Source organism: Panicum virgatum, chromosome 9K (genome assembly GCF_016808335.1).
Source record: "Panicum virgatum strain AP13 chromosome 9K, P.virgatum_v5, whole genome shotgun sequence".
NCBI classification, from domain to species: Eukaryota; Viridiplantae; Streptophyta; class Magnoliopsida; order Poales; family Poaceae; genus Panicum; species Panicum virgatum.
In genome coordinates, this window is record NC_053144.1 from 26,882,172 (window position 1) to 26,896,014 (window position 13,843).

General features: G+C 44.1%; 1 protein-coding gene across 1 annotated transcript; it reads left to right on the forward strand.

The window, feature by feature from the left end:
- The first annotated feature begins 8,456 nt into the window (after window positions 1–8,456).
- Window positions 8,457–13,768, forward strand: LOC120651054 (histone acetyltransferase GCN5). The gene is made up of 13 exons (XM_039928395.1): window positions 8,457–9,045; window positions 9,149–9,213; window positions 9,294–9,374; window positions 9,515–9,586; window positions 9,994–10,162; window positions 10,560–10,603; window positions 10,716–10,815; window positions 10,934–11,002; window positions 11,448–11,502; window positions 11,882–11,997; window positions 12,222–12,315; window positions 12,424–12,565; window positions 13,451–13,768. Exons 1-13 carry the CDS (start codon window positions 8,578–8,580, stop codon window positions 13,512–13,514), a joined length of 1,539 nt encoding a protein of 512 aa, XP_039784329.1. The 5' UTR covers window positions 8,457–8,577; the 3' UTR covers window positions 13,515–13,768.
- The last annotated feature ends 75 nt before the right edge of the window (window positions 13,769–13,843 follow it).

A 13,843-nucleotide genomic window follows, 5' to 3' on the forward strand; every position in this document is an offset into this window, starting at 1 on the left:
CATTTGGGTGCTCATTTCTTATATACTGATATAAATTCACCTAGTTCTTTCCTAGGATGGTTTATTTGGATAGAGATTCTCATTTCAGGCTACCAACTTTGACTCCGAAGTAGAGAAACAAAACAATGCGTTGAAAAGGACATGACAAATTCAAACATATTATGCATTTCTATGAAGACATGAAAACGAAGTGGCAATAAATTGAAATATGATATAGCAACAACTGATTGGTAGAAACATCTCTAACCTGAAAAGGGGGCTTACCAGCATGATTGCCTCACTACATAAAGATCATGTTTCACTATGAAAGTTGATTTATACTATTCTACATGCCATCACAAGTTGAAACCTTCCCATTAACAAGATGAGTGGTGGTTGGTGGCACACTTCAGGGACTAATATATTTTAGACACACCAAAATAGCCTGGTTCACGAGTCACACATTTTTTTTCAGGAATACTGGTGGAATATTTGTAACATCTAGAAGTGGACTCTACAAATAGATCCCTACCCTTTAGCCTCTCATTATTTATTATTGCGAGTGGCATCAGAAAAAAAAGAGAGAGGAATAGAGGTAAACGGTAAAGCCCACAATCCTAACAAGGTGCCTGAGCCATACCCTTTTCTGAAGATTGATTGGAAGTGCTACCATCCTGTACGTAGAAGGTACTTCGCTTATGATGAACTACGAGGACGAGCTCCGCCGCACCCTCGTACGACAATGTTAACTATCATTGTGTAGTTGTTGTGTTCCTGCTGGGGCTAGAATGTGTGTGGCTCGAGCTGGGCCTATTTTGCTGTTGCAAAAGTTGCACACATTCATTCCAGCTAGACGCCTTAAAGAAACTGAAACTTAAAGCATGCTCTGGTTTTCAATTTGACATAGAATCCTCATAAGTTGTATTATTACTTTACTGATATAAATATCTCTTAGAACAATTCAATTACTAAACATATACAAACTATGAATGAGATATTTATACTATGTAGTAGTACAGACGCACAACAGATGATAGTTTGAGACTAATCCTAAAAGCATCATACAGGAATGTCTAACATCTTCTCAAATTCTCCGAAAATACCGCACAAGAGTTCATGTAAATATAGAATTCCATAATTTAGCATAATTTTGTGAGGAGTTAAATATATCAGCGGCCCTCGAATTTGTCCTGACGTGCCACTTAGGTCCACGAACTCGCAAAATCGAAACCTAGCACCCTGAACTTGTTAAGTTGTGCCACTTTGGTCCATACCCCTTCACATGGCGCCATGTAGCATGCACATATGCAAAAAAAAAAACCCTCCAAAGTTACTATCTTCTACCTTCACCCCCTCACTCCCCTCCTCCCTTCTTCTCCCTCCCAGACCCCGGCCCCTGCTCGACGCGCCACCCTCCCTGCCCCGGCAGCAAGCCGCCGCACCCCCCCTCCCTGCTCCCTCGCCGGCAGCGGCGCCTGGGAGCGACAGCGCCGTCCACGCTGTGCCCCATCTCTAGCCCTCTCCGCCGTGGGAGGGAGGAGCGGACGGAGCACGCGGCGGCTCCACGCCAGCGCCCCTGCCTCCCGCCCTATCTCCTCCGCCTCGGCTTGGCCCCAGCGGCGGCGAGTTACTGCAGCGGCAGGTGGCCGGCCCCTCCTCGCGAGCTCCGGTGGCCGTGGCCACATCCGACGGTGCAGAGGCTCGCAGCCGCAAGTGCAGGGCTCGTGGCGGCGGCGGAGGAGCAGGGGACGACGGTGCGGGTCCGTGGCTGCGCGAGCTTGGGGCCACGGCGGCGGGCGTGGATCTACGGTGGCACACAACGCCGGGCTCGGGTCCATGGCGGTGCGAAGAGCTTGAGGCCGCGGGGGCTTCGGACCGCAGCAGCGCGAGGAGCTCGGGGCCGCGGCGGAGGATGTGCGTCGATGGCGGCGCACGACAGCGCGGATCCACGGCGGCGGGAGCAGCTCGGGGTCGCGCGGCCGAGTGCTAGTCCATGGCGGCGCGACAAGCTCCAGGCCATGGCGGCGTGAGGAGCTCGGGGCCGCGGCGGCTTCGGACCGCAGCAACGCGAGGAGCTCCAGGCCATGGCGGTGAGGAGCTTGGGGCCGCGGCGGCTTCGGACCGCAGCAGCGCGAGGAGCTTGGGGCCGTGGCGGCGGATGTGCGTCGACGGCGGCGCGGATCCGCGGCAGCAGGAGCAACTCGGGGTCGTGCGGCCGGGTGCTAGTCCGAGGCGACGCGAGGAGCTCCAGGCCATAGCGGCGCGAGGAGCTCGGGACCGCGGTGGCTTCGGACATTAGCAGCGCGAGGAGCTCAGGGTCGTGGCGGCGGGGCGAGTCTGCTGCAGCGCACGGCGACGGGCACTTGTCTGCGGCGGCGTGAGGATCTTGGGGCTACGGCGGGCTCGGGTCGGCGGCGGCGGGCGCAGGTCAGCATCGGCGCGAGGATCCAGAGGCCGCAACAGCGGCGTGCCAAGGGCGGCATGCCGCGAAGGTCGCGAACTCTAGGGGCGGCGACGTCCACGGCGACCGCGAGCTCTAGTGGAAGGCGAGGAGGCAGGGTGCGACGGCGAGCTCCACCCACTGGCAAAGGAAGCAGGGGAGGCGTGGACAACTTTGGAGGGGTTTTTTTGCATATATTCATGCCACGTGGCGCCATCTCAATGGGTATGGATCTAAGTGGCACAACTTAAGTGCATATTTTGCAAGTTCGTGGACATAAGTGGCACCTCAGGACAAGTTTGAGGGCCACTGGTGTATTTAACTCTTTTGTGAGTATATATGCGTGTAGGTAGAGGTGGTAAAGGGCCTTAAAATTTAGCTTAGATAATCTAAAGGTCGGACCCTAAGAGGCCCTATCATTGTTTTTACCAGCAACCTACTGAGGGGATACCCCGAGGTAGGAGATTGTTCGGTGGGAGATCGCCGGAATCAGGAGATTGATGGTAAAAGTGAGGACATAAGACACTAATTTAGGCAGGTTCGAGCCGTCAGAGTAGTATAATACCCCACGTCCTAATTGGGGTATGTATGCTGCGCCCTGCACTTGGGTGTTGAGTTGATGTTCCGATCTAGGTACCTCTGCCCTCCCTTATATTTCATAGGGGGCGGTAACTACTCGGCTACAAGGTAAGGTAGGAGTCATAGTAGGATTACAGGGTAGAGTCATAGTAGGATTACACAGGAATCCTAGTAGGAGTATGACATCTTCTTGCGATGTTTGGGGATCTATCCCTGACAAGCCCCAGAGCTCTTTAATTTGTAGCCGAATACTACAAGTGAAAGTGATCTAGGCCCCTAAGTGGGTTTTGGTGTTAATGACAAAATACATGTGCATTTAATTGTGTAATTGAGCGTGTGTGCAGGTGGTGAGTTTGTATAGGTGAATCAAGTGACGATGTACGACCCCTCAAAAAGGAAATGAAAAAGCGGAGTTCAAAGGATACTCATGGAATTAGTTTTTATATTTGAATTTTGAGTATAGGAACGTCCGTACTATCAAGAGGGACTTGATTCAAGGGCTTTGATTTGAAACTAGTGCTCAAAAGAACCTAGACAAACACTTGTGAGCCACAAAACAACTCAAAGGAGCAAAAACCGGAGTTTTTCCCCTGCCATACCCGGATACTCCGGGTATAGGGCCGGATACTCCGGACCCTGTTGCCCAGAGTTTCCGGGCTCTGTTCAAAGTCTGAAAACCTAGGGTTTCCCGGAGTCTCCGGGCATATACCCGGAGTCTCTGGGTACCCCTTCGCCCAACGGCTCTTTTGAGGCTGAAGAGTATATATACCCCCTCCTACCCCTTCAGCCTCTTCCCTCTTGCCACTTTGATGAGCTGAACTCAAACCTAAGCCAAAAAGAGCTCTCTCACTCTCCTTTCTCCATTCTTGAGTGATTCCCTTGAGGGATTTGAGTGAGAAGCAAGCAAGAGCAAGGATTAGTGCTAGTGAGCCTCATTTCCATCTCTTGAGCACTTGGTTTTGGTCAAACCCGCGGATTCAAGTTTGTTACTCTTAGGAGCCTTGTGCTCCTAGAAGGCTAGGCGTGCTTGTGATTGCTTCTACCAAGATTGTGAGCTGCACAAGAAGTTTGTAATCTTCCATTCCTCGCCGAGGAATCCATAGTAAGTAACCTTGGGCTTGAGAGGTGATCTCACCCTTGGAAGAGGAGCATAGGGGTTCTTGAGCACCGTCTCTCGAATCCTTCCTCAATGGAGACGTAGCACCTTCGGGTGTGAACTTCGGAAAACAAATTCTTGTCTCCTTCGTGTTAGTTTACTTGATTTCATTGCCCTTTGCTTGTGAGACTTCATTTCTAGGGTTTGAGCTCGATCTACTCACTCACGAGTTTCTAGTGAACTTTGTTTGTTGGATATCAACCTTAAGGAACCCCTGGTACTTATTCTCTAGCTCGATCTACTTTTCTTACAGAGTTTCTTGCAGTTTCATTTCAGGTCATTCAAACCCGGAGACTCCGGGTATAGCTCCGGATACTCCGGACCACCAAACCCGGAGTATCCGGGCATATACCCGGAGTATCCGGGATAGTCTGCGTCTGACATTTTTGTTAAGTATTTTAAACTGCAGATTGCCTATTCACCCCCCCTCTAGGCATCTTAAGATCCTTTCAACAAGCTTCGAGTACTTCTGTAGTCATCTTCGGGTTCTTCTAAACTTCACCTAGAATGTGTCTTCCCGATCTTCCAGGCTGCTTCGAGTCTGCGAGGTGCACATGCCTAAGTAGATTTTAAATCTTCATACATGAGGTGCTATGAAACTCTTACTCCATATGGAGTAGCCCTCGAGTCTTAGGTTGAATGGAACGTATCCCACAGCCTCCAAGCCTTCAATCCAAATCTTTAATTTGGGAAAAAGGATCCAAAATATATATGGTGGCATGCATTGTAGAATATTTTTAAGAAATTGAGATCATAGTTGAAATGGGTTATTGGTTCGAAATTTTGAAAACCCTATTTTGAGATAAACTCCTTGGAAAAATGGTTACATAGATAACTTCCCGAAACAAACCCAAAATTACCGTTCAATACAAATCTTATCTTGAGAAAAATACTTTAGCTTCTTAAATCGCACTCTTCCGCGAGTCTCTTGAGTAGTTTTGCGGCATCCAACCCCTCAGCTTAGGAGCCAGATGAGGCGTAGCAGCCATGTCGAGCCAGCCCCGGGAGCTAACAGAGCCGTTGGAGATGTGCCAAGCAAACTGGAGTGTCGTTGCCAAAGCTCGATCTGGAAAAAGACAATGTATACATTATGTAGCATAATATGAAGATACCGAAATTTATTCAGTAATAACGTGAAGATACCAAATTTTATTCGGTGGAAAAATAAATTTGCTATGTCGAGCTCTTTTTTTAATCACCTAGCCCCAGCCCCGCCTTCAATCATAGCATCCATCAGATCTTTGTCTTCTGCATAGAGTCACTTAGACATGACTGAAGACGATTTCATGGATTAAGGCAGTTGCTACACGGGTAGATTAAAAGAGAAGACAACAACTGTAAAAAAAATGGGTAGCCCATGTTGCGATGAAGAGAATGTGCGGTGCACGTAAAGTAGTCGGCAAAGTGTAGCTCTAGAGGGTAATTTCTGTCGAGAGACATACCCAGACAAGTAGTCAGCATATCGGCCAATCTTGTGGAAAACAAGTTGGAGAAAGGTATAAATCACTTAGCTTGATTCATGGATGATTTTTTGATAAAGGCAACTAATCTAGTTTCTAGTCGAGATGAGTAGTCGAGGTCGGCAGTAGCGCGTTGATGTTGCAGCGCGAGCTGAAGTCGAGCCGAGTAGCCGAGATCGTCGCTGCGGCACAAGTCGGAGTTGATGTAGTTGAGGTCGTCACCGTGACATGAGCTGTAGTCGATGTAGCTGAATGTCGACGTAGTCGTCCGTTCAAAGATATGATCTCGAACTCAACGAATTGATCTGCCGTGTGGAGGGGCTAATCTTGATGAAGAGGTCCTTCAAGCTCGCCCGATGATATCAGCAATCTACCCCATAGTGGGCGCGTTGTCGGTGTTTTTACTGTCAATCTACCAGATTGTTGGATGGGGAATTTCACGAGCTTAATGGTAATAAAAGCGAGGACACAAGATACAGATTTAGACAGGTTTGGACCGCCAGAGTAGCGTAATACCCTATCTATTTAGGGTATTGTATATTGCGCTCTGTGCTTGGATGTTGAGTTGATGTGTCGATTTAGGTACCCATGCCCTCCTTTATATATCCCAGGTGGCAGCTTACTAGTAGGTTACAAGTTAGTAGTCCTAGTAGTCCTAGTAGAATTACAGAGTAATCCTAGTAGGAGTCCAACATCTTTTTTCCTTGCCGGTATCTGGGGATCTATCCCTCATAGGACCGGGCTCTAATTCTATACAATTCGAACTAAAAATATATAAGGATCAAGTTGGATTACGAAGAGACCACTAGATACCACTCCTACCTGAAAGTTCTAAATATCAATGTGATCCTCGTGACCCTGGTAAGCACAAACAAAAAAAAACAGGAAAACAACTACCACTTTACAACAAACACCCTCAATTCATTGCTAGGTGATAGTAATCATGAGAAGCGCATAATACATTGCTCCAATCTTTTAAGACCGATCATGGTATTGCTGTTGTTGCAGAAAACATGTATTAAAGATGTACTTAACATAACATACCCATAAAATTTATTTCAAAATAGAATTAGTCAGACATTTATAGGTTTTAATTTTAAAAGTAATTATAATACTTCACTATCTATTTTTTAGAAAGACACTAGAAAGGTATCTCATATCTGATTCATATCGAGTAAAATAATTGGTAGTACAAAAGGACAACTTGACACAAAACGACATAAAGAAAATAAAATTATATCGAAGAGTTCTGGTCGTCTTCTTCAATCGATTATTCCTTGTCCACCGGAGCTTGAACATGCAATGGAATGGCAGCAAGGGTAAGGGACACCTGCAAACGCCATTGCCACACAAGGCTTTGAAGACCACAATAACCACTTGCTGCTTGCAATGAGATCTAGCAAACACTGAAAAAACATTGGCGGGGAACACCCCAAGCAATGGAGACTTGCAATCCTTCACCACCAAAATAGAGAGTTGAAGAAAACGGATCTTGTCGCACAACAAATCCAAAGAAGAGGTCGAAGTCACCACAACATAAGATAACCAACTACATCTCCTAATTGATACACCAACTGCAAAGATCTGGAGAGAACCTTCAGATCTGGTAAAACCAACTCTCACTAGCCCTTCATCGTCGTCGGATCAGAAGTCGTTTAGGTAGTGATAGGTCGGAGATACATTATTCCACGACATCATCGTCGCCACCACCTAAGTGATGTTGCTGGAGAATCAAACTTGGAAGAAACTGAACGACTAGATCTACGAAGAGGACGGTCCCCGCTATCGATAGGAACGACGCTTACCAATGAAAGCACAACGTCATTGAATTCTAGAATATTTACTGCCACGGAAAGTCGAATCCAGGACTTAAGGTGCTACTGATACTCTTGTAACCACTAGACTACATGCTCTTTCACTAGTTTAGTTATTGCTGTTCTACCCAATCACTATGCATGGATGTGTGAACGGCCAGACCACATTTGACAAATGATATTAGTTGTCTTTTGGCTATTATCACATTTGTTAGCAGTTCTATAATAATTCACATAACTATAGATGCTATTGTATTTTTCAATAAATTTAGTCTAAGTTGGACGTGCTTGGTTTAGAAAAAAGTCAAAGTGAATTGTAATTTAGAATACTTTTGGAACAATCTCAGTAATATGTGCTTCTTTTGCTTTGGACCAGTGGTTTTCGAAAATTATGTGGCCCACACGATGCCGTTGGGAGACCATGTGCTAGTTGCACTCTAGTTCAGCTATAAACCACATGTTCAACTTCCATTTCCAATTAATCTCAAAAAAAAACTTCCATTTCCAATTGGAGGAGGATCTACCCCAAGACCATTACCCAGAGAAGATCTCGAGGAGAAAGAACTTCACATAGTTTTCTTTTCTAATTTTGCAGACCATCGATGTACTTTCTCTTTTCCAAATTATAAGTACATACTCCATTGGTTTGAAAATATAGGTCATTAACTTTTTAGATTCACAATATTTGCTATGTACCTAGATATAATGTATATTTATGTGCGTAGCAAAATTTACGAAACTAGAAAAGGTAAAACAATAATGTAGATCGATGGAGCAGTTTTTTATATATATAAATATATATCTAGTTTTACAGAGAATGATGTAGATGGAGAAAAAGCACAAATAATTTGGAACGGAGTTTTTTTTTAAAGTATACTAATTTGGAATGGAGTTTTTTTTTTGAGAATTTGGAATGGAGTTAGTAAAACCTCTTGACAGAAGGTCGACAATGGATGGCCCAAAAGACAGTGAGCAGGCCCATCCGTTGCGGTCCCACATGCCAGTGAGACAACTAGACTCGGAAGCGTTTCTTCTCTGCTCTTCGTCACCAGGAACAGCGGAAACGCCTCGGAAGCTTCCCGCTTCCAGATCTCCACCAAAACCCTAACCCACTGAACCTTCTAGAACCTCCTCCCTCCCGTCCCCCGCATGGACGGCCTCGCGGCGCCGTCCCCGTCCCACTCCGGCGCCACCTCCGGCGGCGGGGCCTCCCACCGCAAGCGGAAGCTCCCGCCATCGTCGCTCTCCGACGCCACCGCCGACGAGGACGACGACACCACTGCGCCGTCGTCCCCCTCATCGGCCCCTTCCTCTCCTTCCCGCCCGTCATCCCCGTCCTCCTCCCACTCTGACGACGACGACGACGACTCGCTGCACACGTTCACTGCCGCGCGCCTCGACGGCGCGCCGGGTGGGGGCTCCGCCTCCGGTCGGCCCCCGAAGCCGGATTCCTCTTCCGCGTCTGCCGCAGCGGCAGCTGCTGCGGCGGCGGGACCGAAGCCAGAGCCCGGCTCTGCCGCCGCTGGCGACGGCAAGGAGGACTCCAAGGGGCTGTTCACTGATAACCTCCAGACCAGCGGCGCGTACAGCGCCCGCGAGGAGGGCCTCAAGCGCGAGGTCAAGCCCTCTTCTTTATTTAACTTGGTTTTGGTTTTGGTTTTGCCTGCCCTCTGATAGTATTGATTGGAATGTGGCTGAGATTGTTGAATTTGTTCTGCAGGAAGACTCGGGAAGGCTGAAGTTTCTCTGTTATTCTAATGACGGTGTTGATGAACACATGATATGGTGTGTGTAACACTTCTCAGAACTCTGTTTGGCTTTGGCTGCACATCTTTAGTTTTTATTGACTTCTATGTTTTTCCCAGGTTGGTAGGTTTGAAGAATATATTCGCCCGGCAGCTTCCTAATATGCCCAAAGAATATATTGTGCGCCTCGTCATGGATAGGTAATGCACAATGTAATGTGCCTATGGTTTAGAAATTAGAATCTACGCATCTAATCTTTGTGTCTTTTTTCCTTTGGGGTGAAATGGGAATAAGATAAAATTTCTTCAGTGGTAATAACTTCTTGTGTCGTGTTCCGCAGAACTCACAAGTCAATGATGGTTATCAGGAACAATATTGTCGTGGGAGGCATTACTTATCGCCCTTATGCAAGGTACTGCTGCCACTTTAGTGCTAGCATTTTCTTATGTTGATATTGCATATATATTGTGCTTAATGGTCAATACTTCATGTTTGATATGTGCTATTTCTCTTTTATTTGAAGATCCAATAATTCTTTACAACTGAAAGCAAATGGCAACTGGCATGAGCTAATATTGGTTTGTAATTAAGATACTGCATTTTAAAATCGTACTGATTCATGGAATGCACTTACTGATGATCTTAAAACAGCTGCCTAGATAGAATTTAGGATGGGGATATGTGTATGCTTTTGCTTTGCATTTTCTTCTTCTTAGTAATGATCTGCACCATGTTACAGAGGTTTGTTGTTGCATACTATAGTCTACTAATTGTACACAAAAAAAACTATTATGCTAATTTGTCTTTTGGAAATAATAGCCAGAGGTTTGGAGAAATAGCATTTTGTGCTATTACAGCTGATGAGCAAGTTAAAGGCTACGGGACACGATTAATGAATCATTTGAAGCAACATGCCCGAGACGCTGATGGGCTCACACATTTCTTAACGTATGCTGATAACAATGCTGTAGGCTATTTTGTAAAGCAGGTATGGTTGTCTGAACTTTTACTTGTATATAAAATGTTTCTTTCATTTTCTTGTTTGCACATGTTATTAAATAAAGAATTTCTGAAACAGCATGTATGACATACGCCTTAACCTAAAAAATAGATATAATTCAGACATCTGGATGCTTTAGAAGGTTGTTAAGTATTGATGGTTGGATTGAAGGTTCTTTGCATTCAACATTGTGCCATTTTCTGATAATGATTACATCAAATTTGAACTTTAGCATACCAATTTATCTGCAAGAGATTTCTCTTTTGTTTATAAATTAATTCTCTTAGATATAATGTCAACAACATTGTTTTTGTTACTTAGTAAAACATCATATGAAAAAAACTGGTTTGTCTTTTTCTCTGAATTCCTAATTGTCAATATGTAGGGTTTCACAAAGGAGATCACATTGGACAAAGAAAGATGGCAAGGGTAAGCCTGTTATGCACTATGTCTTTTTCTTCAATTGAGTTGCTCCATGTGATCAAAGTTTATTTTAGGGTTACCTAGCCAATGTTAAGCTTTTACACTTTTCTGGTTCTAGGTACATTAAAGACTATGACGGAGGAATATTGATGGAGTGTAAAATTGACCCAAAGCTGCCATACATTGATCTAGCAACGATGATTCGGCGTCAAAGGCAGGTAAAGTAACAGGCTAAAGGCTGGTCCAAACTCCAAACATGAACATGATGCAGCCAGTTCATGGTTTACATTGAATCCATCATTTTCTTTGACAGTTCACTGTATTACTTCCCTGTAGGCCATTGATGAGAAGATAAGAGAGCTTTCTAACTGCCATATTGTTTATTCAGGAATTGATTTTCAGAAGGTTAGTTTTTTCTCTTGCGGGCTCTAGTATTTTGGGGTCCTTTGTTTATTTTCATGCTTTGGACGAAGTTGGTGGGGGAAAACTGCTAGGGAATTTGGTAGTTGTTTCTCTTCAGTAGAGGGAATGACTTTTTTCTCGAACATGTAGAGGTAATGACTTGTAGGAATAATTTGGTTTATCAGATCCATATGAACTATTTTTTTAGAAAATCACAGGTATGCCTCTGTATGAATGAGGCTTGCCTGCACCATGCTTCTTATTAGGTAATGTCACTTATGGAAAGATATATTTTTGTTCTCTTTGCGTTTATGCTAGATAACATGAATCCACAGTGAAGATTAGTAAGATATTATTTGTGTTAGATGCTGTACCTTGCCCTGCTAGGCAGACTTTTGGTTAGTCAGGTGGTCAAACATGTTAAGGAATTATATCTTTTTCTTTGTAGAAAGAAGCCGGTATTCCAAGAAGACTGATGAAACCAGAAGACATCCCTGGTCTGAGTAAGTCAGTTCTGCAAACTTGTTTTACATTGTTGATCCTCTACAGTCAGGTTTTGATAGTTGGGACTAACTTGGATGCTCTTAATCTGATAGTTTGAGTATGCTTATAAACATGCTGCATGTTGAATTATCTGGAGCTTATATATTCAAAAGGTCATCCAAGCATATGATTGCATTAGTGTTAGTTTATTTTGAAAACAAATAATAGCCTTATCAGTTCATACCGTTGACTGTTAAGCACACCACATCTGTTTTAGAAAAAGCTTTCCATTGTTAGCAACTAATCCTGCCTTTCTTTTTTTTCTTGAACGCTAATTCTGCCTTTCCTTATTATTTTAGTAACGATGCAAGTCCGATCTGAGCCATTAATGTGGTGCAGGGGAAGCTGGGTGGACACCTGATCAGTGGGGCCATTCTAAATCACGTTCAGCATTCTCCCCCGATTATAATACTTACAGACAACAGCTTACTAATCTTATGCGGATATTGTTGAAGGCAAGTTTTTTATCTGCACAAATCTTAGCAGATGTTGCAAGTTACTTAGTAGTTCATACTGATTGATTGCATTGAAACCATAGACTTGTGCGACTTTCATATTCCAAAGATATGGCCAATCAGCAAAAAAGAAAAGAAAAGAAAACTGCTGGTATTGACAGAAAAAGAGATTTCAGATGAGATATATATTTTTTTAATTCCAATATGGACTCCTCTCGTTGCAGAGTATGAATGAACATCCTGATGCTTGGCCGTTCAAAGATCCTGTGGATTCACGTGATGTTCCAGACTATTATGACATTATCAAAGATCCTATTGGTTAGTTTGACGTACAAGGGCTATAGTTCTTTTCCTATCCTGCCTTTATCAAGCAAAGTCGCATGTATTTTAAGTGAACCAGTGTTTAAGACACATGCCTGTCTGCAGATTTGAGGACAATGTCAAGAAGAGTCGAGTCAGAACAGTATTATGTGACCTTAGAGATGTTTGTTGCCGACATGAAGAGAATGTTCAACAACGCAAGAACCTACAACTCTCCTGATACTATCTACTACAAATGTGCCACACGGTGAGTTCTCTGTATGCCCTTTGTCTTCTCAACCAGGGACATGTATGTTCCTGGCCAGCAAGATGGGAGTTGGGTTGCCCATGGGCATACTTGATTTAGGGCCCCTATTGAGGCAAGCCAAATTTTAGCCATAGTCAAAAGCTAGGGCATGATTTGGTACAAATATTATTGTTTGGTTTATAGCCAAGCCAAAGTTAGTACCCCCCCCCAAAGTTGAGAAGAAAGTGTGTTTAGATTGTAGCCATGACAAAATTTGACAAAATTGCAAGCATAACAAGTGGGTCCTACATGTCAAAAAAATTAGTGTCAAAATATAACCAAAATAGATCTTGATCTGTAGATTTAATTAAAACGAACTAATTGGTTCAAACAAATTTGTAATCAAATGAACAGTTTAGCAAATATTGTTGTTTAGGATGTGATAATCCAAAGCATAGCACAGTTAATGGATGTAATAGCAGGCTGACACGTCGGCTCATGGCTGCCAAGCGGCCAAGCCAAAATGCGGCCAGCAATTCCATCATCCCGAAGCTGCCGTCTATCCCTTCCTCTATGTGTTTGTATTCTGCATTTGCACTGCCAAAATTTGGTTGGTGACTTTGGCCCTGAACCGAATGAGGCATAAAGTTGGCTTGGCCTGTTGGGGCCGATAACCAAACATGCCCCATATGTTTTTAGAGATTTCCTAGTTGACTGTTTTATCATATTCCCATTATGCAACCTAACATAATCAGTCGTACCCTTGTATGTTCTCAGTGGCATAAAATTTAGCTTAGATCTTGCTGATATTATTTGATACCAGCTGACTGGGCTGGAAAATCTTACAACTTGGTTTTGGAGCCCAACATGTAACTATATTGATTTTATTCCTTTTTGGTCATGCAGACTTGAGAATTTCTTCTCGGGCAAAATTGCGTCGCAGCTTGCACAAGCCTCAACCAAGAGCTAGACTGGTGCGGGCTGACTGGACACATTTGCTTGTTGTAAAATTATTCTGTATCTGTTATAGTCGCTGTCTCCCTTGGGCCGTACAGTGCTAAACTCTTAGTTTAGCATGTTCTCGTAATTGTAACCCGTAGGATTAATCATGATTTTACATATATTGGGGCTTAACCTCGGGGTTTACTGATTGTATTCATACAATAATAGAGTGAGGTGATGAGATAAGTTCTTGAAGAATCTCATGTCATCATCAATTTTTCATTTTCCAGCACCAAAGAATAAGAGTTTACCTTCTTTAGAGAGGTGTCATTCAATATAATTTAGACATTTAGTCAT